The sequence below is a fragment of the Hyla sarda genome, chromosome 12 (assembly GCF_029499605.1).
Source record: "Hyla sarda isolate aHylSar1 chromosome 12, aHylSar1.hap1, whole genome shotgun sequence".
Taxonomy (NCBI): domain Eukaryota; kingdom Metazoa; phylum Chordata; class Amphibia; order Anura; family Hylidae; genus Hyla; species Hyla sarda.
In genome coordinates, this window is record NC_079200.1 from 51,359,594 (window position 1) to 51,387,327 (window position 27,734).

A 27,734-nucleotide genomic window follows, 5' to 3' on the forward strand; every position below is an offset into this window, starting at 1 on the left:
AAAAAAACAACCCAGGATATATCCCAATACAGAAGAGCACACCAACCTTGAGCTACACAAATGATACCTTTATTGCAGCTGGGAGGTGTCCAATGACAGAAAAGGCTGTGATGCTCTGCATCACTATACATAAATCTATCAAATACTGAATACAAAGAAAATCTGAGCATAAAAACCAGAACAACATAATACATATATATATCTTTTCATATAGAAAATGTTACCAATATATTACTGATATGAAGATGAAATAAACTGCTCCTGGATACAAAGCATCAACTCAACTGAAGCAGATTAAAAGCAGCAGAATACATATTATAAAGCCTCAAAATTAAAAAGATCCATCAGGAAAAAGAAAATGGCTTAAAGGGGTACTCCGGTGAAAACCTTTTTTCTTTTAAATCAACTGGTGGCAGAAAGTTAAACATATTTGTAAGTTACTTCTATTAAAAAATCTTAATCCTTCCTGTACTTATTAGCTGCTAAATACTACAGAGTAAATTATTTTCTTTTTGGAATGCTCTCTGATGACATCACGACCACAGTTCTCTCTGCTGACGTTATAATAATAATAACGCTTTATTTATTATTGTCCTTAGGGGTATTTGAACCCAAGTCCCCAGCACTGCAAGGCAGCAGTGCTAACCACTGAGCCACCATGCTGCCCTTAGCATACATCTGCTATGCATGGTTGCTAAAATGGACAGAGATGTCAGCAGAGAGCACTGTGTGCGTGATGTCACCAGTGTTCCAAAAAGAAAGGAATTTCCTCTGTAGCATTCAGCAGCTAATAAGTACTGGAAGGATTAAGATTTATTAATAGAAGTAATTTACAAATATGTTAAACTTTTTGCCACCAGTTGATTTAAAAGAAAATAGGTTTTCACCGAAGTACCCCTTTAAGGAATTAGAGCTATTACCAAAAAGGCAGGAATCAGAGGCATCTAGCTGAAGTCTCTGTTGGGAAGGGCACAGGGAGCTATGAGGGTCCAGGTATAGACTAACAGACAGAACCAGCTGGAAGCCATCTTCACCCAGACAGCTGGCCACTTGCTTGTAATGGTGTTCAAGTCCGCATCCGGGCTGTGAATTAAGAAGATTTAGATTAGCTGTGCCGTTTAATTTTGCATAGTTAACAATGAACGGGACTTGGCGCTTCCAGGATAGCCACGGCCCCTTGAGTCAGCTGATCAGGGAGTTTGATCCCCAATGATCTGACATTGATGGTCTATGCTAAAGAAAAGACTAGAGATGAGCGAACTTACAGTAAATTCCATTTGTCACGAACTTCTCGGCTCGGCAGTTGATGACTTTTCCTGCATAAATTAGTTCAGCTTTCAGGTGCTCCGGTGGGCTGGAAAAGGTGGATTCAGTCCTAGGAAAGAGTCTCCTAGGACTGTATCCACCTTTTCCAGCCCACGGGAGCACCTGAAGGCTGAACTGGTTCAACTGGTTCCAGAAAGTAAATAATCTTAAGCCTTCCAGTACTTATCAGCTCCTATGTGCTCCAGAGGAAGTTGTGAAGTTCTTTTCGGTCTGACCACAGTGCTCTCTGCTGACACCTCTGTCCGTGTCAGGAACTGTCCAGAGTAGGAGCAAATATAGCAAACCTCTCCTAATACTATTACAACTTCCTCTTGAGCATACAGCAGCTGAAAAGTTCTGGAAGGATAAGGATTTTTTTTAATAGAAGTAATTTACAAATCTTCGTAGAAGAAAATATATGGAGTGGCTCTTGTTCAGATCACGACCAAAGACGACCTGGGCTGCCCAAAAGATACACCTATACCTAAGGTGTATCAGGTGAATGTAAAATTGAAAGAAAAGAAAATTGGGGCTCAAGGTCAAGGATTTATGGACACAGAGTGATAATAAATTAAAATTAGTAATATGAATACACAGTGATCCCAATGACCTACAGGGCCCTTGTAAAGTCACGGTAACCACTGGATAAAGTCTAGTGATTACCGTGACTTTACAAGGGCCCTGTAGGTCATTGGGATCACTGTGTATGCATATTACTAATACATTTAATTTATTATCACTCTATATGTGTCCATAAATCCTTGACCTTGAGCCCCAATTTTCTTTTCTTCTAATTTACAAATCTGTTAAACTTTCTGGCAGCCGTTGATTTGAAGAAAAAAAATAAAAAAAAATAAAGGTTTTCTACCAGAGTACCCCTTTAAAGTCCTAGAAAACTTATTTAACCCAATCTCTAACCCCATCTAATAAAATGATAAAAGGTCTCACCTATACCAGTTGGTGAGGGTCACCATGACATAGAGGGAAGCAAGGCACAGCATGAAATGGAAGAAGGAATAATTGTACTGGACCCCATCCTTCTCATTATCCATAACACGGCGAACCTCGCCATCCTCAACATCTCCGCCATTCCCACTGGTGTCATCCAGTATAGCGGTGTCCTGGCCAGAAAGAGTCAACTTCCTCACTTGGCTGCTGGAGGAGTTGCGAATACTGCAAAGGACAAAAAGGAAGACATGTACAACGTGGTGAAAGGACTACTATACTACGGCTTTTTATGTGCAGGAATATAACTGCCCCTATAATACTGCCCCTATATACAAAAGAATATAACTAGTAAAACATTGCTCCTCTGTACAATATCATAACTACTATAATACTGCCCCCTGTATAAAAATTCTTACCTTGAATAAAGGAGACACAGCACAAACATGACAAGGCCAATGATGCTCTGAGTGTCCCACCATTGTAAAGATTTGGGGGGCTCAGGAGTGGATAGCTGTGGCAGTGTTGATGCATTGCCAGGACTTATTGTTGGGGCAGTAATTTTGTTCAAGATGCTTATCAAGCTTGGGTTACAAGTACGGTCTGGAGGAAAAAAAAGAATGCAACATTAGAATCCAACAATTACATGCATGAATCACATATCATGTACAAATCTACATATATAAAACTCAATGTGTGTGTATTTAATGGAGTGACATTTGGACATGAGCACTACTGCACCATTCAACCCTATGTGCCCGACAGACCGCAGAGCACTTTGCAATACCACTCAGTGCTATAAAGTTTTAGATTGCCGTTTCAGGTCACCCTCGTAACCAGTTAAAGACCCATCAACAATCCTGTAGTGCTGTTGGTGGGACAATTCTTTTAAAAGATGAAGAGGAGATGTGTTTAACCTAGGGCTGGGCGATATGGCCAAATAGGTGTATCGCGGTATTTTTGTAACTTATGGCGGTTCCACGGTGTATATAACGGTATCCCCCCCCCCAAAAAAAAAATATGATTAGTCCAGCGCTGCCCTGTCCCCATCGGGGTACTACTCACGTAACCTGCAAGTGCTGCCCTCCTGGTCCTCCTGTTTGTTGCGGCAGCCGGCGCTGACACTCTATAGCTGTATCCCTACGCCCAGGTAAAACAAAAATAAATTATAACGCATGTTCCTACGTCGGCCTTACTCTCTTCCTGGGGACGGGAACTTTGGAAAGCCGTCAGCCTATCACCGGCCGCAGCGATGTTCCGCCTCTGCCGGTGATAGGCTGAGCCCACTGTCATGTAAGTAGCCGGTTTCTTACATGACAGTGGGCTCAACCTATCACCGGCCGAGGCGGAACATCGCTGCGGCCGGTGATAGGCTGACAGCTTTCCAAAGTTCCCGTCCCCAGGAAGCTTCTCCAGACCGACGGGGAAGGTGAGTTAAAGTTTATTTTGTTTACCTTTTGCAGCCCGGGCATAGGGATATAGTATAGAGCAGTGGTCTTCAACCTGTAGACCTCCAGATGTTTCAAATCTACAACTCCCAGCATTCCCAGACAGCCAACGGCTGTCCGGGCATGCTGGGAGTTGTAGATTTGAAACATCTGGAGGTTGAAGACCACTGGTATAGAGTGTCAGCGCCGGCGGCAACAAAAAACAAGAGGACAAGGAGGGCAGCGCTTGCAGGTGACAGATGTGAGTAGTACCCTGATGGGGACAGCGCAGCACTGGGCTAATAATTAACTGGGGGGGCAGAACAGCGCTCGCGGGTCACATATGATTAGTTCCACGATGTGGGGACAGCGCTGGGCTGATAATTCCTTAATTCCCGAGGGGGAGGGGCCAAACCGGTATTGCGGTATGGGTTAAAATTCGTATCGTGCAGCACAAAAATGTCGGTATTTGGTATGAACCGGTATACCGTCCAGCCCTAGTTTAACCCCCAACGTCATGTCATTCCTAAAGTTCAGAGGCCCAATTTCTTTTCCCCTGCTTTTAGAAATGACAGGGTCCCACAAAGCATGTGGCATGTTTTCACTCACCTGGCTCATTGGACATAGCGGACCAGGTCAGGTACATGGTATACAGAGTAATTATGGAGGACTGGAGGAGTCCAGAGCGTGGCTGATATTCCTGCAATGTGAGAAGAGAGCACAAACATGTCATTTCTGTATAGAAACAAGTACACGTCAGAGGGGGGAGACATCCATCACTGCTGGGTACCGTATAAAGGGGTTATCTGGGCACAGACATTAGTATCACTAGGTTATTGCCTCTATGTCCAATTGGTGCAAGTCAGACTGCTGTGATGGCACCACCGGGGAAACACTGCCACTTCAAATCAGTGCCACCCATTTATTCCCCCCACAAGCCACATTATTGGCCATTTATAGAAACGAAATCAAGTATAGAAACTACAGACTGCTGCCTTGAAGTTTTATATTCTATAGTATTAGTGCAACCTTGGCATAACACTAAAGGGGTACTCCGGTGCAAAACAAATTATTTTCATATCAGGATATGCCCATATCAGGAACTGTCCAGAGCAGGAGAAAATCCCCACAGCAAACCTATGCTGCTCTGGAAAGTTCCTGACACGGACAGAGGTGTCAGCAGAGAGCACTGTTCACAAGACAAAAAAAGAAATTCAAAAAGAAAAGAATTTCCTCTGTAGTATACAGCTGCTAAAAAGTACTGGAAGGGTAAAGACTTTAATAGAAGTAATTTACAAATCTGTTTAACTTTCTGGCACCAGTTCATTTAAAAAAGAAATAAATGTTTTCCACTCAGATCCCGTGATCAGTACAGATCACGGCATCTGCGGCAATGCGCATGTTAAAATAGAAGATCGGATCGCCCGCAGCGCTGCTGCGGCGATCCGATCATCTATAATGACGGATGGAGGCCCCCTCACCTGCCTCTGTCCGTCCCCTGCTCTGGTCTGAGATCGAGCAGACCAGAGCAGGAGATAGCCGATAATACTGATCAGTGCTATGTCCTATGCATAGCACTAAACAGTATTAGCAATCAATACTTTAAAAAGTGTTAAAAAAAAAAAAAAGTTGAAAAATCTAAAAATAAAGTTTAAAAAAGTGAAAAATTTCCCCCCCCCCCGCCCAATAAAAATGAAAATTGTCAGTTTTTCCCATTTTACCCTCAAAAAGCGTAAACATTTTATTTTTATTGGAAACCTATTTGGTATCGCCGCGTGCGTAAATGTCTGATCTATCAAAATATAATGTTAATGTTCCTGTATGGTGAATGGCGTAAACGTAAAAAATAAACGCTGCTTTTTTTGTCACATTTTATTCCCCAAAAAAATTTTTTTATAAAAGTTTTATGTGTGCAAATGTGGTATCAATAAAAAGTACAGATGATGTCGCAAAAAATGAGCCCTCATACCGCCCTATATATGGAAAAATGAAAAAGATATAGGTGGTCAAAATAGGGCAATTTTAGATTACTGATTTTGTACAAAAACTTTGAGATTTTTGTACCGCTTAAAAAAATCTCAAAGTATGTAGCCATGGGTATCATTTTAATTGTACTGACCCACAAGAACTCATGTCATTTTTACCGTAAAGTGTATAGTGTGAAAACAAAACCCTCCAAAATGTGCAAAATTGTGGTTTTCATTAAAATTTCCTCCCTAAAAAAATAATTTTTTGAGCTTCGCTGTACATTTTATGGTAAAATGAGAGGTTTCATTACAAAGTACAATTGGTCATGCAAAAAACAAGCCCTTATATGGGTCTGTAGATGGAAATATAAAAGTTATGGTTTTTTAGAGGAAAAAACGAAAATGCAAATAAAATTGGCCTGGTCCTTAAAGTGAAAATGGGCTTGGTCCTTAAGGGGTTAAGGTACATCCACAGGGTATGCCATAAATGTCTGATAGATGCAAAGTCGCACCTCTGTGACCTCACCCCTATCTCCAGAACACGGGTCCCCAGACTTGCCTGGTTGTAAGCGTGCTCAGCTGTTTCTCCTAAACATTTCCACAGCAGCATATAGAAGCTGATCAGCTTGAATTTCCTTTCTGTCTGACCACAGTGCTCTCTGCTGACACCTCTGTCCAATTTAGGATCTGTCCAGAGCAAGAGTTTTTCTATGGGGATTTTCTCCTGCTCTGGACAGTTCCTGACATCGACAGAGGTGACAGCAGAGAGCACTGTGGTTCAGTAGAGCATTTCCTCTGTAGTATACAGCAGCTGATAAATCCTGAAAGGATTAAGATTTTTTAATAGAAGTAATTTACAAATCTGTTTAACTTTCTGGCACCAGTTGATTTTAAATTTTTTTTTCCAGTGGAGTACCCCTTCAAGGGTAGGGTCAGACGTAATGGATCTGTAGTGTATTTTACGATGTGGATGCGTCGATGACTGACCTTATAGTGTGCCTCCTGCTGTACCTCTATGAGCAGACTCACAGGTCCTGTGTGTCTGCTTGTAGCGGCAGATTGCTGCTACAAGCAGGCACAGTAGGAGGCGCACATCGACGGATCCACATCGTAAAATACGCTACGGATCTGTTACGTGTGACCCTACCCTAAGCGATTCATGTTATTGATCATCAGTGGATACCTGTAGAAGCCCAAGTAACATAGAATATAAGTGCAGCTGCCTGTACAGATGGCACATACACTGCTGTTTTTCAGTTACACATCATGCCAACATTTCTGATGTTGCCTAACCCTAACCCGACTTAGGCAGCTAACCCTAACCCGACAGTCTTAGGCAGCTACCGAATCAAAATGGCAGACCACCAAAGCCTTCACCTTGCAGCTACCCAATTCTCCCATACAGTTTTTTCCCCCCATCTGTACAACCAGCTGCGCCATCACCTGCCGAGTACCTGTGGTGACATAACCAGTACCTGTACTCTGGGAAGAATAGACACGATGGACACTATGATACACAGGATCATGTTGAAACTGATGAAGAACTTGTTCTCTGTGCAGCCGCCGGGAATGGTGTAGAAGACGTAAAAGAGGCCGATGCCGATGAGAGACAGGATGTACAGCAGGGCGGTCACAGTCAGCAGCACTGGACAGCAGAAAAAAAATTATGGCATTAATCAGATCACATAGTCCAGCCATACACATAGGCCCTGATGTACTATTGTAAACCCCACATGTCTCCGAGATTCTGTAGAACTGCGCCAGAAATTCTGTCTGCACAAGAATTTGCGCCAGAATTGAAAAAACACAACCAACTCACCATTTTACTAAGAAAACCTGAAAAGGGGGTGTGGTTTCAGAATTTTTTGAAAAATTCCAACATATTTTATAAGGTTTTCATAGAAAATGTGTTGGATTTGAGCTGAGGAAAAATAAAATAAAAATGCAAAATGTAGGGAAGCATTTGTAATTACCGTGTAAAAAATATCTGTCGGGGGGGGGGGGGGGGATTTGTTTTTTTTAAATATTAAAAAAAAAAAACACAAAGAAAACTCCATTCCACTCTTGTAGAGTAGAATCCAGTCCGTATAGAATTCTTACTTACCTGCATACCAGCATTTCGAGTTCCCTTCCTCCATTTTCTCCACCCAGGACTCATTTACTGAATGAGCAAAGTCAATGAGCAGAACCAACTGGATGACTATGAAGCTGCCGGCACCAAATATACCAACCCAGAACCATGCTGAAATGACAAAGAGCACATGGATGATTATACTGCCTCCAGCTAGGTGCCATAACATCTGCACCAAGGGAAGTGACAACAATTTTCACTGTAAACCAAGTCCGTCACTACAGCTCATACACATTAAAGGGAATTTGTCACCTGCAATTTACGGTACACCCCAAATGTCTGACACTGTTAAAGAGAACTCTGGTGGAAACAAGTAGAAAACAAAATGTTTTCAAATCAACTGGTGCCTGAAAGTTAAAACAGATTTGTAAATTAGTAAATTACTTCTATGAAAAATTTTTGATCCTTCCAATACTTATTAGCTGCTGTATAAAACAGAGAAATTTGTGAATTTCTTTTCTTTCTGACAACAGTGCTCTCTGCTGACACCTGTCTGTCTGTCTCTGAAACTGTCCAGATTAGAAGCAAATCCCCATAGAAAACATCTCCTGCTCTGGACAGTTCCTGACATGGACAGAGGTGTCAGAAGAGAGCACGGTTGTCAGGCTGGAAAGAACTTCACAGATTTCTCTGTAGTATACAGCAGCTAGTTAGTACTGGAACGGTTAAGATTTTTAAAATAGAAGTGATTTACAAATCTGTTTAACTTTCTTGCACCAGTTGAGTTGAAAATTATTTTTTTCCCCACCGGAGTTGCCCTTTAAATAGTTCTCAATCCTGTGCTGTGCAAACGAGTTGTGTGCAGGTGCAACATTTGGAAACAGGGCTCAGCTTCCGGGTGACTGTCATTCAAGCACAGCCAGGAATGGGAGCAAAAAGGCGTTCCAGTCCTCAGCCCCTCTGACACTTGTCACCAGAGAAAAAGCATGCTTCTCTGTCAGTGTTTCCCAACCAGGGTGCCCCCAGCTGTTGCAAAACTACAACTCCCAGCATGCCCGGACAGCCAAAGGCTGTCCGGGCATGCTGGGAGTTGTAATTTTGCAACAGCTGAGGGCACGCTGGTTGGGAAACATTATTCTATGTTATGAAAACACAGACACATATGAAAGGTATCATGTGTCTCCTTGGAACGTGAATTGCAGCTGACTGATTCCCATTAAAGGGGTACTCCAGTGAAAACCTTTTTTCTTTTAAATCAACTGGTGCCAGAAAGTTAAACATATTTGTAAATGACTTCTATTAAAAAATCTTAATCCTTCCTGTACTTATTAGCTGCTGAATACTACAGAGGAAATTCTTTTCTTTTTGGAATGCTCTCTGATGAAATCACAGTTCTCTCTGCTGACGTTATTATAATAATAACGCTTTATTTATTGTTGTCCTTAGTGGGATTTGAACCCAAGTCCCCATCACTGCAAGGCAGCAGTGCTAACCACTGAGCCACCATGCTGCCCTTAGCATACATCTGCTATGCATGGTTGCTAAAATGGACAGAGATGTCAGCAGAGAGCACTGTGCTCGTGATGTCATCAGTGTTCCAAAAAGAAAGGAATTTCCTCTGTAGCATTCAGCAGCTAATAAGTACTGGAAGGATTAAGATTTTTTAATAGAAGTAATTTACAAATATGTTTAACTTTCTGCCACCAGTTGATTTAAAAGAAAATAGGTTTTCACTGGAGTACCCCTTTAAGTACAATGAGGCTGAGTTCTAATATAAAAAAAAAAGCCAATTGTTGAAAAGGGCCACGTTTCAAAAATTTTATAAAAAAAAAAAAAGCAGAAACTTTAACCCCTTATCGATACAAGACGTAAATGTACGTGCTGGTACGCATCAGGATGTACTTTTACGTCCTGTACATGACGCATGCACTGGAGCCGTGCTTGCTTCATGCACAACAGGTCCCGGCTGCTATCAGCAGCCAAGGATCTGCCGGTAACGGCGGACATCAGGGTTCACTCTGATGTCTGACATTAACCCCTCAGGTGCCGTGATCAATATTAAAGTATAGTTAATAAAAAAAATTAAAAAGCCCCTCCCCCAATAACAATTTTAATTGTTAAATTTTTCGTCACATCATATTTAAAAAAATACTAAATAAAAAGCAAACAATAAAAACTACAGATCACAGCGCAAAAAATTAGCCCTCATACAGTACCGTATCCAGAAAAATTTGATAGTTATAGTTGGTCAAAATAGGGCAAATTTAACCCCTTAAGGACCCGGGCTTTTTCCGTTTTTTCATTTTCAATTTTTCCTCCTTAACTTTAAAAAAATCATAACTTTAAAATTTTCACCTAAAATTATATATAATGGCTTATTTTTTGCGTCACTAATTCTACTTTGTAATGACATCAGTCATTTTACCCAAAAATCTACGGTGAAATGGGGAAAAAAATCAATGTGCAACAAAATTGATGACAAAACACTATTTTGTAAGTTTTGGGGGCTTCCGTTTTTACGCAGTACATTTTTCAGCAAAAATGATACCTTATCTTTATTCTGTAGGTCCATACGGTTAAAATGATACCCTACTTGTAAAGGTTTGATTTTGTATTACTTCAGAAAAAAAATCATAACTACATGCAGGAAAAGTTATACGTTTAAAATGGTCATCTTCTGACCCCTATAACTTTTTTATTTTTCTGTGTTCAGGGCGGTATGAGGGCTCATTTTTTGCGCCGTGATCTGAAGTTTTTAGCTGTACCATTTTTGTTCTGATCAGACTTTTTGATCACTTTTTATTCACTTTTTTTGTGGAATAAAAAGTGATCAAAAATGCGCTATTTTGGACTTTGGAATTTTTTTTCGCATACGTCATTGAACGTGCGGTTTAAAAAGCGGTATATTTTTATAATTGGGACATTTCCACACGTGGCGATACCACATATGTTTATTTTTATTTACACAGTTTTTTTATTCTTGGAAATGCCGGGTGATTCAAACTTTAATTAGGGGAAGGGATAATTGAAAGGGTTAATGATTTTTTTACACTTTTCTTATGCAATATTTTAGCTCCTATAGGGGGGGCTATAACATTGCATTAACTGATCTTTTACACTGATTGATCCATCTCCATAGGAATGGATCAATCAGTGTTTTCGGCGATTGAATGCTCAAGCCTGGATCTCAGGCTTGAAGCATTCATTCGGCGATCGGACAGCGCAGGAGAAGGTAAGAAGACCTCCCCCTGTGCTACAGCTGTTCGGGATGCCGTGATTATACCGCGGCGATCCTGAACAGCTCCCTGAGCTAACCAGCACTTTTTACTTTCACTTTTAGCCGCGCGGCTCAGCTTTGAGTGCGCGGCTAAAGAGTTAATAGCGCGTGGAACCGCGCTCAGTGCCGCGCACTATTAGAGGCGGGTCCCGGCTTCACTATGACGCCGGGCCCGCCGCGATATGATGCGGGGTCACCATGTGACCCCCGCGTTATATCGCAGGACCGGGACCCAGGACGTATGCATACGTCATGGGTCCTTAAGAGGTTAAATGATTTTTAAAAAGTATCTAAACCTTGTTATCATTTTTATTGTATTGATCCACAGAATAAAGTGTAAAGAGTGAAAACAAAACCTTCCAAAATTAGCAAAATTGCATTTTTCTTTTAAATTTCCCCACACAAATATTTTTTTTGGTTTTGCCATACATTTTATGGTAAAATAAGGGATATCATTACAAAGGACAACTTGTCGCCCAAAAAACAAGCCCTCATATGGGTCTGTGGATGAAAGCATAAGAGTTGTGATTTTTTTTAGAAGGCGAGGAGGAAATAACGAAACTGCAAAAATAAAATTGGCTTAAAGTTTAGCAGGAAGGAACAGTGACACTGTGTTTATAAAAAGACAACACCTATAGGAGCAAATATTGCACAAAACATGACATTTTGGCGCAAACTCACACCAGCTCAAGACCATGTGATTTCATGGACTGTGTATACGTTAAGGCATCAACTCAAGTTGGCTATACATATAGACTGTGATCCGATAGCAGGGTTAAAAGGGGTACTCCAGTGGAAACCTTTTTTTTCTCTTAAATCAACTGGTGCCAGAAAGTTAAATAGATTTGTAAATTACTTCTATTAAAAAATCTTAATCCTTCCAGTACTTATTAGCTGCTGAATACTACAGAGGAAATTCTTTTCTTTTTGGAACACAGAGCTGTCTGCTGACATCACGAGCACAGTGCTCTCTGCTGACATCTATGTCCATTTTAGGAACTGTCCAGAGCAGCATATGTTTGCTATGGGGATTTACTCCTACTCTGGACAGTTCTTAAAATGGACAGAGATGTCAGCAGAGAGCACTGTGGTCATGATGTCAGCAGAGAGCTCTGGGTTTCAAAAAGAAAATCATTTTGTCTGTAGTATTCAGCAGCTAATAAGTACATACCACAAGTATCATACCCCAAAATAGATTACAGCCCATTTATATGGCAGCACTCTAAGTGTAAGCTGATTGGCTAAGGAAACCCTGGTGGATAATTGTGTATAACTTTATTACCAATCACAAGGTTCCTTTTACACTTTCTTCCTTATCATACTAGAAGCTTGTTATCCAACAAAAACCTCATTATTTACCAAGGTCACACTGGCGCTGTGGAGAGTCGCTGACGGCCGCCAGGCTATTGCAGTAATTTTTCTCCTGCTATTCTAACGGGCGTCACCCTGCTGTGTCATAACGGCAGTGTGAAAGCTATGGTTTGTGAGTGTAGCTTAGCTCCATCGTCTATTAGAGTCTAAGGCTACGTTCACACTGCCATTATAACAGCAATATGACACCCGTTAGGACAATAGTGGAAGAACAATTACTGCAATAGTTGTCCAAAAATAATGGCGCCTGACTGACCACATTACAGTCAGTCAGATCGGTCGGGATCCGTTGTGTCCGTTGTGCTCCAGTCTTGTAATGGCTTTCAAAGGTTAAAAAGAAAACAAAGAAAACAAGGGGAGGCTGACAGCCGTTAGCGTCCGAGCACAACGACAGTGTGAAAAGGGCCTAACTATGATGTGATGGAGAAGAGCTGCAGTGTAAAGCAGTCGGGGGAGGCAGAACAATAGTTTAAAGGGACTGTGTCACTTTTTTTTTTAAATATATTAATACAATTGTCATGTAATATTCTTTAGGTTTATTTGAGTATTAATTGTGTATGTGATGTATTTTTAATTTTATTCACTTATAAAGTTTTTACTGGGGGTTGCCATTACTAGAGTAGCTGTGATGACGTCACTTAACGACACCTTCACAGCTGCTCTACGGCAGTCGCTGGACATAGGAAAGTCCAGTCGGAGCCCATCTCATAGGGGAACATTAGGGACTAAAATGCCCTCTTCTGCGCATGTATGTCATGCGCAGAACAGAGCAGGTGTCCGTCACGAGAGGGAGCAGCGCCATGTTATTGAAGTCCAGAAGCAGCGGCTGCCGGACCTCCTGGCAGGCACTCAGGCCCGGTTACCACTCTCCCACCAACTGTCTCTTCCCTCCTCGTCTCCTCCACACCTCCCCCATCCTTCTCACCGCCTCAGGTTCTGTCTTCCCCGCCCAATATTCTTTTAAATTACAGGCAATAAATATTCTTTCAGCCCGGCCCCCATACACTGTACTGGCCGTGGGAGTGACAGTGCTGTGACCTCATCAGCATGTGCCTCTCTTTCACGGCCAGTGTTAGTGAACCGGCGCCGGCTGTATATTGCCTCCAAGCAAGATACCAGGAAAGACAGATGCAAGGTGGAACTTCACAGAAGCCGAGGAGGGAGGGGGGTTGATGGAAGCATTTTTCAACTGCAAAACTTCAACTCCCATCATGCTCCAACTGCAAAAGTCTGTCTGGGCATGCTGGGAGTTGTAATTTTGCAACAGCTGGAGGCACTCTCGTTGGGAAACACTTCTCCAAACAGTGTGCTCCCTTCACACCAGTGTTTCCCTACCAGTGTGCCTCCAGCTGTTGCAAAACTACAACTCCCAACATACCTGGACAGCAAAAGGCTGTTCAGGCATGCTGGGAGTCGTAGTTTTACAACATCTAAAGCAGTGTTTCCCAACCATTGTGCCTCCAGCTGTTGCAAAACTACAACTCCCAGCATGTCCGATAGTTTTGCCACTGTTGGAGACAGTTTGGAAAACACATGTTTACTACAATAAACAATGCTGGTACCACTATGACGAAGCTGCGGGCTTCAGCGCCTGCGCTCAACATATTACAGCAGTGGTTTCCAATCAGTGCATCTCCAGCCGTGACAAAACTACAACTCCCAGCATGCCTGAACAGCCAATGTCCGGCGTTCTTTCTGGTAGTATAACATGTAATAGAGCCATTGGCTGTCCAGTCATGCTGGAGATTGTAGTTTTGCCACTGCTGGACACACAGTTTGAAAACACTGCTGTAATATGAAAGCATAGCACACAGCTTGCATTTCTATTGGACCAGGGGAGAGGGACTTCATTAGGATGGGAGGGGATGTATATGGGAGGGAAAGGGGCGTTACTTTATTATCATTTCCTCAGAGTGGAGAGCAGGAGGAAGGCAGCAGCTTACAGGAAGTAGGAGAGGAGGCTCTTGGGAAATGTTGTCTTTTACGACTCAGGATTTTGGGAGGCTATTACAGGAAAACGGCTGAACCGATTTTGACCAAAGACGTCTTACTATCAGTGCTGCATATCTCCTTTAATTCAATGTACTATGTCAATGTAAAAGTAGGACTTTTTAGGAAACCACCATAGTAGAATGCTGGGAGATTAAAGGGGTTATCCAGGAAAAAAACTTTTATATAGCTCTGGTGCCTGCAGAATATTGACTGCAGCTCTGGGGTATAATACAGGATTTAACTCATGATCAGTAGAGAATAAGTAATGTAATGTATGTACACAGCGACCCCACCAGCAGAACAGTGAGTGCAGCTCTGAGGTATAATACACGATTTAACTCTTAATTGGATAAGAATGAGGAGCTGTCACATTTACCTCTAGTGAAAGGTCCCTCTGGAATGTAGAAAGCTCCAACCATAATACCGACAATGGCCAATATCTTGAAGAACCAAAACCTACAAGAGAGAAGATGCATCTTATTTAATACCCTGAAGACTAAGGAGCTTAAATGTGTTCTTTTCTGTGGAGAGGAGATAAGTGGTAACGATGGACAATTGCCCCTGAGTAAGGATGGTCATAAATATAGATGAGAGGTTATCACAACTCCACCACCTTCCAAACTTGACCCTAAATAAGACACTTCCTCTTTACCCATTGTGCACAGCAGCCCGGGCATCTCTGCTAGACTTGACTCCAATCATCAGCAAGGAAAAGACCAGGAAGAACATGGACATGGCAAAGCCGACACGATAGACGGCCTTGTATCCAACCAGCACATTACAGTTCACGTATCCGTCCACATGTGGAAGCTCCGTGCCAAACCCTCCTTCACAAAACCCTGGAATCTGTAAAACAAAACATGCAATTAGACCACATATAACTTGCTTGAGTTTGGGGAGTTACATGTCAATATGGGGGTCTGAGAGTTATGTCTGCCCTCTCTACAGGGTCCGTAAGTCTCATGTCTGCTTCATCCATGAGGTTGTCACTCGCATTTCTTACTTGATATGAATTTATGCTACCAAAGGTGAAGACTTCACAGACAGGGATGGATACCAAGGAACCAGTCGGACCACTACAGGTGCCAGGCGTTATGTGGCTGCAGCAATGCTGTAAGACCTGACACCTTTCCTGAGGTAACTATTCTGTGGTGTAAAGTAAAGCAAAGCAACATTGTCACAAACTAGGACAATCTGCCATGTGTAGTGGGAGATACAACGTGAGACAGGGCAGCAGCTTGTCCTGACTGACGCTGAATTTTCTGTCCCCTTCAGTCGTCCAGCATCAAACTCCAAAGAGAAAGTATCCCAAGACTATTTCTAGACAACGGAAGAGGAGACGTTCTTCTATTATACACAATGTTTTATTAATATACTTATATGAACATGGTGGTATAAGAGGCAGGAAGGACAAATCGGGGATATAAGAAGTCAAAGAAACATGAAATCTGAAACTCATTTTTTGGGTTGTTTTTACATGGATATCTATGGAAGTCCTTGTGTGGATAGTAAAATAAAAAGAAAAGGAAATGTAGCTCCTGAAGTCTACTTCTATTAGCCCACCCCTGGCTGGATTATTCTTTCCACTATAAACTATCAGTCAGCAGAATGATCTTTTAGTTTCAGACATCTAGAAGAGACACAGCTAAAGCCACTAAATACCCCTAAATGGGAATAAGGGGCCCCCACATTTATACATTAGCCACACTATACATGTTGTCAAAAGGATGGAAACCTAGACAGAACCACAATGGACCCCTAAATTAGGTCTGATCCATCACATTACAAACTAATGCCATGGATTCAGTGTGAACAGAGTCTTATAAAGGCCCCAAACATTAGAAAAAGTCAGTCAAACCTGCCGATTTTGATGGGATGGGCTGAGTGTCTAATATGTATGGCGGCCTCCACCAACAGTTGACTCTCAGGCATGTTGGAATTTAACTTCCCAATCCTTTTGTTCTTGAGATAAGTCCCCACAAGTTTACTTCCCCCTTCCCCAATCAGAACACAGGCAAACTCAGCCGATTGTGTGTATGGAGGGATCAGGAAAGATCAGTCAAGCAAAGGTGTAATGGTACATTTAATTTCCTATTTTAGGAATATGACAATTTAAGGCTAAAATTATTATTTTTTTAAATAATTTTTATTTAATTTTTTTAATAAACAAAATGATAAACATACCCATCCCCCCCTCCCTTGCCCCCAGATTCCCAAGTGTCCGATCCTCACATCACCAGAACTAGCAAGAATAAAGGGGAGATTTATCAAAACCTGTGTAGAAAAAAAGTTGACCAGTTGCCCATAGCAACCAATCAGATAGCTTCTTTCATTTTTCAGAGGCCCTTTCGAAAATGAAAGAAGCGATCTGATTGGTTGCTATGGGCAACTGGTCAACTTTCCCTCTACACAGGTTTTGATAAATCTCCCCCAAAGAGCATAGTTGAGACTGGATGCTTAGAAAAGCAGTCCATTGTATTATTTTCCCTGCAGCTTGGGCTACATATTAAAAAAAAAACCTCCGTACCGGGACAACCGATTTAAAGAGGACCTGTGGCCAACCCACTAAAATAAGATTTTACTGTCATTAAATAGCTTGTGATGTCCTAATCACACAGATTTTACAGTTTCTTGATAAGCTCGTCTATTCCTGAGATAAGGGGGTCAATAGTTTGTCTGACTGCTCAGGAAATCTGTCAGTTTGGCATCTGCTTAGTTTTAATACTTACACCCCTCAACTGAATAATCCCACCCACCCAAATTAAGTTCAAGCCCATCTGACCGATTCCCTGAATTGTCAAACTATCTTCCCACAATTCTCAGGAATGGGTGGACGTATCAAGAAACTGTAAAGAAGGTGTGTGATGAGGCACCCCAAGCTATTTAAGGATAACACAACCTCATTTTTGGGGTTGGACACAGGTCCTCTTTAAGCCTAAAATTGTCGGAGCCCTAAATACCAAATCCAAAAGTCCTTTTGTTTGTCTGATTTCTCCTGATCTACTACACTTTTGGGAAAATGTCACAGAAGACTATGCTTGGTCTATTAAAGTCTTTGTGTGCGCTGCAATATACATTAGTATACCTTTAATGAAGATATCCTGATGTATACAGGTAATGTAGCCACAAAAGATGATGTGAATAAGGCCTAATTATTATAGAAGGCAATTTTACCCTGTTAAACCCACTGTTCGCAAGGGGTCTTGGGAAACTAGATGGATTGTGAACACCCAGCAATTTAAGTTTAGTGCAACAATATTTGTTCAGTATAATTAAATGTATTCTCTTTTTTATCACAACTCCCACATTCAATGCAAGCAATAGAGCTGACAGTCAGGTGTCATCATGTACTGTGACCTCACTAAACACAAAGCTATAAACTCTGAGCACGTGTTACAACTGGATCCAATCTAGACAATCCTCGGAGCTAAACAGATCAGACTTTGAGCAGATACATTTTCTTGTACTGATACATTGTAGCAAACACAGAACAGTTAAAATATCCTAATGATTTACGGTATTTATCTTATGGAGGATTATCTGTAAACCAGCATGACATAACAGGAAACAGCAGCTGGCGCATTACTTTAAAGGGGTACTCCGGCCCTAATACATATTATCCCCTATCCAAAGGATAGGGGATAAGATGTCTGATCGAGGGGGTCCCGCCGCTGGGGACCCCCGCAATCTGTCATTCAGCACCCGCCTTTGCGAGCTCTCCGCAGCGCTGGAGGCTCCGAGTGTGCAGCGCGACGACCACGGGCCAGAGTATCGTGATGTAACGACTCCGCCCCCGTGTGATGTCACCCCCCTTAATGCAAGTCTATAATGCACACTCTGAGACCCCAGCGCTGCAGAGGTGGGTCCTGAATGACAGATTGCAGGGATCCCCAACGCGATCAGACATCTTATCCCCTATCCTTTGGACAGGGGATATGATGTATTAAGGTTGGAGTACCCATTTAATGTGCTAGTAATTGTTGTCATCACGGTTCAGCTTCTTATAACAAGCTGTGGGAGTCACATGGAGCGAGAGGCTTGTCATTTCATAGCTATGTAGATTGCTAACTATCTCTGAACTGAACGGGAGATGACAAGGATGGATCAATGACATCACCACATTTTTCTACTCCTTAATACACAGGTTCAAGGAGATGCCACTAGGAAATGGTATACATAACATCCTTGTCATATAGTTAATCAACCTAATCCAATGATAGAACAGGGCAGGGCGGTATACTTGTATGTCTATAAGTTTGAGTCTGCTGTTCCATACAAAGTTTACCGCAGCCTGGGCCAATGACCTCATCCTTGTGTTGTCACCACAGTGGTCAGGTGATGTGTTACTAATATGGACAATATATCACAGCCAGCAACACAGATCCGCAACGCTGTAACAGAATATGTACGTTCAGTATACTGAAACTTGAGATCTTCACTTACACTGCTAGAGAAACACATGACAGCACGCGCCACTTTCAGGCCACCTGATCCGACCGATAGAATGATATCGAGAAAAGGGCAGACTTGATTGACAGCTGGGTAGTGAGGCACATGCAGCTGAGCACTTCATGTGGCTGTGATTCATGATCGTGGTTCTCAGGATTAAGACCTGATGTGATCTAAATTTTTGACAAGTCTGGGCAACATATTTAAAGTGGTTTTAAATGACATCTTTAACCCCTTCAGGACCAAGCCCATTTTGGCCTTAAGGACCAGAGCGTTTTTTGCACATCTGACCACTGTCACTTTAAACATTAATAACTCTGGAATGCTTTTAGTTATCATTCTGATTCCGAGATTGTTTTTTCGTGACATATTCTACTTTAACATGGTGGTAAATTTTTGTGGTAACTTGCATCCTTTCCTTGTGAAAAATCCTAAAATTTGATGAAAAATTTGAAAATTTTGCATTTTTCTAACTTTGAAGCTCTCTGCTTGTAAGGAAAATGTATATTACAAATAAAAAAAATTTTTATTCACATAAACAATATGTCTACTTTATGTCTGCATCATAAAAGTGACGAGTTTTTACTTTTGGAAGACACCAGAGGGCTTCAAAGTTCAGCAGCAATTTTCCAATTTTTCACAAAATTTTCAAACTCACTATTTTTCAGGGACCAGTTCAGGTTTGAAGTGGATTTGAAGGGTCTTCTTATTAGAAATACCCCACAAAAGACCCCATTATAAAAACTGCACCCCCCAAAGTATTCAAAATGACATTCAGTCATCATTTTAACCCTTTAGGTGTTTCACAGGAATAGAAGCAAAGTGAAGGAGAAAATTCACAATCTTCATTTTTTACACTCTCATGTTCTTGTAGACCAAATTTTTAAATTTTTACAAGGGGTAAAAGGACAAAATGTATACTTATATTTGTAGCCCAATTTCTCTCGAGTAAGCACATACCTCATATGTCTATGTAAAGTGTTCGGCGGGCGCAGTAGAGGGCTCAGAAGGGAAAGAGTGATAAGGGGATTTTGGAGAGTACGTTTTTCTGAAATGGTTTTTGGGGGCATGTTGCATTTAGGAAGCCCTTATGGTGCCAGAACAGCAAAAAACCCTCACATGGCATACCATTTTGGAAACTAGACCCCTTGAGGTACGTAACAAGGAATAAAGTGAGCCTTAATACCCCACAGGTGTTTCACGACTTTTGCATATGTAAAAAAAAAAATTTTTTTTCACTAAAATGTGTGTTTCCCCCCAAATTTCACATTTTTCCAAGGGTTAATAGCAGGAAATACCCCCCAATATTTGTAACCCCTTCTCTTCTGAGTATGGAGGTACCCCATAAGTTGACCTGAAGTGCACTATGGGTGAACTACAATGCTCAGAAGAGAAGGAGTCATATTTGGCTTTTTGAGAGCAAATTTTGCTCGGGGGGCATGTCGCATTTAGGAAGCTCCTATGGTGCCAGGACAGCAAAAAATACCCACATGGCATACCATTTTGGAAACTAGACCCCTTGAGGAATGTAATAAGGAATAAAGTGAGCCTTATTACCCCACAGGTGTTTCATGACTTTTGCATATGTAAAAAAAAAAAAAAAAAAAAATTTCCACTAAAATGTGTGTTTCCCCCCTAATTTCACCTTTTTGCAAGGGTTAATAGCAGAAAATACCCCCCAAAATTTGTAACCCCATCTCTTCTGAGTATGGAGGTACCCCATAAGTTGACCTGAAGTGCACTATGGGCGAACTACAATGCTCAGAAGAGAAGGAGTCATATTTGGCTTTTTGAGAGCAAATTTTGCTCGGGGAGCATGTCGCATTTAGGGAGCCCCTATGGTGCCAGAACAGCAAAAAAAAAAAAACACACATGGCATACCATTTTGGAAACTAGACCCCTTGAGGAACGTAACAAGGGGTACAGTGAGCATTTGCCCCCCACTGGTGTCTGACAGATCTTTGGAACAGTGGGCTGTACAAGTTTTCATTTTCATGGACCACTGTTCCAAAGATCCGTCAGACACCTGTGGGGGGTAAATTCTCACTGCACCCCTCATTACATTCCGTGAGGGGTGTCGTTTCCGAAATGGGGTCACATGTGGGGTTTTTTTTTTTTGCGTTTGTCAAAACCGCTGTAACAATCAGCCACCCCTGTGCAAATCACCTCAAATGTACATGGTGCGCTCTCCCTTCTGGGCCTTGTTGTGCGCCCCCAGAGCACTTTGCGCTCACATATGGGGTATCTCTGTAGTCGGGAGAAATTGCGTTACAAATTTTGGGGGGCTTTTTTCCCTTTTACCTCTTGTGAAAATGTAAAGTATAGGGCAACATCAGCATGTTAGTGTAAAAAATAAAAAATTTTTACACTAACATTCTGGTGTAGACCCCAACATTTCCTTTTCATGAAGGGTTAAAGAAGAAAAAGCCCCCCAAACCTTGTAATGCAATTTCTCCCGAGTACAGCGATACCCCATATGTGGCCCTAAACTGTTGCCCTGAAATACGACAGGGCTCCAAAGTGAGAGCGCCATGTGCATTTGAGGCCTAAATTAGGGATTTGCATAGGGGTGGACATAGGGGTATTCTACGCCAGTGATTCCCAAACAGGGTGCCTGCAGCTGTTGCAAAACTCCCAGCATGCCTGGACAGTCAACGGCTGTCCGGCAATACTGGGAGTTGTTGTTTTTCAACAGCTGGAGGCTCTGCTTTGGAAACAGTGGCGTACCGGACGTTCTTATTGGGGGAGGGGGGCTGTGTAAGGGTATGTGTATATGTAGTGTTTTTAACTTTTTATTTTATTTTGTGTTAGTGTAGTGTAGTGTTTTTAGGGTACAGTCACATGGGCGGGGGATTACAGCGAGTTTCCCAGCGCAAAATTTGCTGCATCTCAAGATGCCACTGTAAAAGCCTCGCCCATGTGAATGTACCCTGTACATTCACGGGGGTGGCGGGGCGGGGGGGGGGGGCTTGCTTCAGCTGTTGCAAAACCACAACTCCCAGCATGCATGGTCTGTTAGTGCATGCTGGGAGTCATAGTTTTGCAACAGCTGGAGGCACACAGGTTAGGAAACACTGAGTTAGAAACAATGTTTCCCAACCAGTGTGTCTCCAGTTGTTGCAAAACTACAACTCCCAGCATGCCCAGACAGCTGAAGGGCATGCTGGGAGTTGTAGTTCGGCAACATCTGAAGGGCCAGATGTTGCTGAACTAAAACTCCCAGCATGCCTGGACAGTCAGTGCATACTGGGAGTTGTAGTTTTGCAACAGCTGGAAGAGCACAGATTGGAGACCATTATACAATGGTCTCCAAACTGGGGCCCTCCAGATGTTGCAAAACTACAACTCCCAGCATGCCCAGACAGCCAAAGGCTGTCTAGGCATGCTGGGAGTTGTAGTTTTCAGACTCCTAGAAGCAGCAGTGAAGATCTTCACTGCTGCCTCTGAGGACCACATACTTACCCGTCGCTGCTCGTCCACGTGGCCGGTCCCGCGCTGCTCCTCGGTCCCGCCGCTGGATCAGGTAAGTCCGCCGGTCCCCACGTGTTCCCCCCGAATGCCGTAGGTCCCCGCGAGCCCCTGCAGCCTTCGTCCCCCGTTCTGCCCGACTTTCAGGGGCGGGCAGTGCGGGGGATCTGAACTTTCACCCCAGATCACTGTGATTGGTCCACAGGGACCAATCACAGTGATCGCTGACCAGGACCATCAATTGATGGTCCTGGGGGTGAAGCAGAAGTTGTCCCCTGCTGGAAACAGCGGGACTTCTGCCAGTTAACCCGTGCGATGCTGAGCATCGCCGGGTTAACTGCATGTCATTTATAAACGCCGGGATGCGCGAACGCACTGCACAACCCCGCGTTTATATATGACATTCTGCGGGAAGGGGTTAAGATAATTGCTGTAAATGATTTTCCTTATAAGGGTGCATTTTTCAGCCATTACCGTGCGAATTTCGCGCGAAAACGATGTCGGGCGGATTTTTTTTTTACCATTGACTTCTACTGATTTCTGCTAGTGGATTCTGCTTGAAGAATGAACATGCTCATACTTCAAGCGGAACGGAGTTCAGCATTGGAATTCCACTAGCAGAATATCCGCAGTGTGAACAGGACAGCGGAAAAAACATTACAGTTAATGGGCAGAGGAGATGTGAATTAATTTGGAGCAGAGAATTCAAGAGGAATTACTTAAATAAATAAATTCCTCTTGAATTATTCTGTGTGAACGCACCCTTATACCTAAAAGTGAAACCTCTTTGTATGGACCATACAGGAAACGAGGAGACCATGTTTGAGCCAGAAAAAAAAAAAAAAAAAAAGAGAGAGACCTTTATAGAGGGCTTCTACAGCATCTGTGGGGAGCCCTAAAGCTGTGCTGGAAAGCAATGGGACCTGGGATATGGACATCATAGAACTTACTTTCTTTAGCTGGTCCGATATTCCTGGAGACAGCATTACAATGGAAAGCAGCGTCCCCAGAAACATGATAAATGCATAGATAAGGCGAGTCACGGTGGAATTGCCAGAGTTGGGGCAGCAGCGGCATAGTATACATGTGGCACTGCTGCACAGGCACGGAATCTGCAAAGAAAGACATTTACGGATTAATGGGGTCAGAGCTATCAGCTGAGAGTCACATGTAGAGCACAGAAGACGTGATAAATCCCAGAATACGGGTCATATGAGAATCTAACACAAGTCAGACGGCAAACCTGAGGCTCCTGGGCACAAATGCAAAATCTCTAACAGGGCCCCCACATGGTGTCTTCTGTAGCAGAGGGGACATTGGGTACCCAAAAGTATGTGTCACCTTGGATATAGCGTCATAGAGAGATATTTTGATCACTGGGTGGCTCAGGTGCTGAGACCCTCAATGATCTCTAAGATGAATGGGTAGTTAGTTTCCTCTCAGTTTTCCCTGGAAAGCAGAGCATGCAATATACAGCATACGGCTAGTTTTACACGGGTGTAACAGACACATTTTACCATCAATATTTCAGCCACGAGTCTCTGCCTGATGGTGCATTTGATAACCCAAAATGACAGCCGCCACACCCCCTCCAATAGGCTTGCATTGAGGGGGCAGAGTGTGATATCCCACAGGGGCGGAGCCGTGACTTCACAATACTCCGGCCCAGTGACCGTGATTCATCAGACCAGGAGCGATGTTCGCTCCAGAGGCTGACGATAGCGGGGTGCTGCATGAAAGATTGCGGGGGTCCCCTGCGGTAGGGCCCCAACAATCAGGCATATTATCCCTATCCTTTTGAATAGAGGGATAAGATGTCTTAGGGCCGGAGTACCCCTATGCAGGGAATAAGATGTCTGACCATGGGGGTCCTGCCACAGGGCAACCAAGCGATCTTGACTGCGCCACCCCAGACATCTGGTGCATGGAGCGACATGACAGGCGATGCGGGGCGGTGGCTCATAATGTCACAGTCCCTCCCCCTCAATGCAAGTCTATGGAAGGCCGTCAAGCCCCTCCCATTGACTTGCATTGAGGAGGTATGGCCGTGACATCACAAGCCTCCAGCGCAGCACCCAACGTTCTAAAAGAACGCCAGGTGCAGCAGGGCGGGACCCCTGCGGTCAGACATCTTATCCCCTATCCTTTGGATAGGGGATAAGATCTCTAGGGGCGGAATACCCCTTTAAAGTGATTCTGCTTTCCAGGCGTTCTGATTCTCCAGAAAAAAATTGGAATAAGAAAGGTTAGGACCCATTCACACTATGGAGACTCTTTCTGGGATATTTCCCATCTCAGCTCTAGCTAGGACTGCTCAGAAATATGATTTTTTTTAATAGTCAGCAATGCGTGTTTGAGCAAATTCCATCAAAAGAAAGAATCCTGAGTCCAAGATCCGGAATTTTCACTGCAGATGTTCCGTAGTGTGAATGGTGGAGCAAAGCTCACTAAAAACAATGGGAGGCTGCTGCAGTGGAATTTCCAAACAGAATTCCACTTCGAAAATACATAATGTAAAATGGGCCCGTATGAGTCTCATTCCAGAAAAGCAGAATGTTTTTCACAAGACTAAATATATTGACAGATTATCCATTTCATTTGAGTTGTGCAAATATAATTGTAGAGTCACTCGACTCTAACATATACTTTCTATGAATCCCCATGCCACACACTTTCTTGGAAACTAAAAGGCACAGTGCTCACCCCTTAATTTTAGAAATCACAGGGGTTTATGCACCCAGATCCTGACCAATCAAAACGTCCAACATGTCAGTATTACAAGGCAGACGTTTGTAGAGATGATACTTCCAGGAACTATTCCCCAGCAGTAACGCAACTTAAGGCCACTGCAGAGGGGTGGCTCAGTATTTATAAGGAGGTGAGATGGGGGGGGGGGGGTTAACCGAGAAATGACACCAGAGAGCGATATTGAAGTTGCCATGATCATCTCTATAAATTCCCCTATTTACCAACACCAGGTTAGGATGCCCAAAATGCGGATATCTTCCCTTTAAAGGGCTCCCCGATATGTAATACCACATTCCACCAACAGAGGCCACCTGCTACTTCCCTGCCAATAACTGCTGACCAGATGGACATCATGGCTTCCCAGCTTTTGCCAAACTACAACTCTCAGCATTCCTCAAAACCTGACTAAACTGTATCAAAACATGTACAAATTTTAACCCGTATACAGTTAAAAACTGTATACGGTTTAAAAAATGATATCCGGTTGCATTTGTTTTTTAAGAAAAAAAACGTATTTAACTTTTCACTCCATTATGAATACAGTTTCACTTGTTTGATTGAAATTCCAAGAAAAAAAACTGTGCAAAGTCAAAAACCGTATGGTGAAAACTGGATGGAACCGTATGCACACAGTTGTCTACGGTTCCAACTGACTCCCATGTTTAAAAAAAAACGTATACGGTTTAATTTTTCACCCAGACCAAAAACCCTGGTAGGCTACGGTTTTGGGTACGGATAAAAAAAAAAACAGACAAAACCGTACAGGATGCAAAACGGACACAACCTGATGCATCTTTTGGCATACGGTATTCAATGTAGAGTCAATGCATACGGTTTTCAATACGGTTCCGTACGGTTTTCACATAGAAAACGTATACGGGAACTGTATTGCAAAAACGTGGTGTGAATGCACCCGTAAAGGAAAACTGTCACTTGTTTTCTCCCGCACTATCCACAGGTACTGGTGGATAGTGCGGGAGACGCTGATTAAAATGAGTCCTACCTTGTCCGGATCTGTGCCGCCGTTCTCCTGCAATGTAGTTTTATTATCTGTTGAAATCTTGCTGTAACTGGCATGGGCGGGGCTTCGGCGCTTATCGGGCACTGACGTCAGCGCCGCTTATGAATATTCATCCTTCCTCCCTCCAGTTCTCCCTCTCTTTGCTGCTCTTAAAGGGGTAGTCCAGTGGTGAAAAACTTATCCCCTATCCTAAGGAAAGGGGATAAGTTTGAGATCGCGGGGGGTTCGACCACTGGGGCCCCCCTGCGATCTCTCTGTACGGGGCCCCGGCTCTCCGGCCAGATAGCGGGTGTCGACCTCTGCACGAAGCGGCGGCCGACACGCCCCCTCAATACATCTCAATGGCAAAGCCGAAGATTGCCGAAGGCAGCGCTTCGGCTCTGCCATAGAGTTGTATTGAGGGGGCGTGTCGGCCGCCGCTTCGTGCAGAGGTCGACACACCCCTTTTCCCGTGGGCTGTTGGGGCTCCGTACAGTAGATCGCAGAGGGCCCCTGCGGTCGGACCCCCCGCGATCTGCAACTTATCCCCTATCCTTAGGATAGGGGATAAGTTGTTCACCACTGGGTCACCACTGGACTACTCCTTTAACTGGAGGGAGGGGGAATGAATATTCATAAGCGGCGCTGACGTCAGTGCCCGATAAGCGTCGAAGCCCCGCCCGTGCCAGTTACAGCAAGATTTCAACACATAATAAAACTACAATTGCGGGAGAACAGAGGCGCAGATCCGGACAAGGTAGGGCTCATTTTAATCAGTGTCTCCCGCACTATCCACCAGTACCTGTGGATAGTGCGGGAGAAAACAAGTGACCGTTTTCCTTTAAACTACAACTCCCAGCATACCGTGAGAGCCTTCGCTGTGAAGGCATGCTGGAAGATACAGGGGGAGATTTATTAAAACTTGCGCAGTGGAAAAGTTGCCTATAGCAACCGATCAGATCCCTTCTTTCATTTTGCAGAGACCGTGTTAAATATGAAAGTAGTGATCTGATTGGTTGCTATGGGCAACGCGGCAACTTTTCCTCTGCGCAGGTTTTGATAAATCTCCCCCATAGTGTGATAACAGCCCATGTTCCCTGGAAAGAAAGGAGATAAAACATCACAATACAAGAACTACCATTCTGTAAGGCAATGTTTCCTGCCCAGTGTGCCTCCAGCTGTTGCAACACTACAACTCCCAGCATGCCCGGACAGCCGAAGGCTGCTGGGAGTTGTAGTGTTGCAACAGCAGGAGGCACACTGGTTTGGAAACTGTAGTACGGTGTGGAATTTTTAACTTTATCATTTCCAGAGCACAGAGAAAACCCTGGAAGTCCCTATGACCCCCATACTGTCCGCCCTGACCCCATGTTAGTGGTCTCCAACCACCGCCCTATGGACGTTGACTGACAACCATTCCCTTACCCAACTGGCGACAGAGCAGATCCCCAGGACTCCCCCCATGGTGGTAGCAGCTCCTCCAGACGACCACAAGACCTTTGTCAACACGAACACAGCACCGCCCGTCTCCGGCTGTCTCTATCTCTCCTTCCTGCCTTCCTTCCTAGACACTGCGCTTCTCTGCGTAATGACGTCATCTCATCTGCAGAGCCCCTCCCCAGAAACTTTAGGGAAAAAAAAAAAAAACAGCACTGGCGCATGCGTATTGAACGGCAGCGGTGACGTAAAGTTTCTAAGGCGTGCCAGTAATGCG

The 27,734-nt window shown here is 43.4% G+C and overlaps 1 protein-coding gene across 1 annotated transcript; it reads right to left on the minus strand.

Moving 5' to 3' along the window:
* Positions 1-833: 833 nt before the first annotated feature.
* Positions 834-27,626, minus strand: SERINC3 (serine incorporator 3). The gene is made up of 10 exons (XM_056547925.1): positions 27,446-27,626; positions 23,223-23,384; positions 15,008-15,201; positions 14,732-14,811; positions 7,749-7,886; positions 7,120-7,289; positions 4,287-4,377; positions 2,670-2,853; positions 2,254-2,478; positions 834-1,083 (listed from the first exon to the last, which is right to left on the minus strand). Exons 1-10 carry the CDS (start codon positions 27,482-27,484, stop codon positions 945-947), a joined length of 1,422 nt encoding a protein of 473 aa, XP_056403900.1. The 5' UTR covers positions 27,485-27,626; the 3' UTR covers positions 834-944.
* Positions 27,627-27,734: the final 108 nt, after the last annotated feature.

Bases quoted from the DNA above. Each gene is read 5' to 3' on its own strand.
- SERINC3 (XM_056547925.1), bottom strand. From the start codon at position 27,484: ATGGGGGGAGTCCTGGGGATCTGCTCTGTCGCCAGTTGG. The intron at 14,812-15,007 runs GTAAAGAGGAAG...TCTCTCTTGTAG, and splicing joins CGGGCTGCTGTGCACAATGG to GTTTTGGTTCTTCAAGATAT. The intron at 7,887-14,731 runs GTAAATGTGACA...TTGTCATTTCAG, and splicing joins AGAGGGACCTTTCACTAGAG to CATGGTTCTGGGTTGGTATA.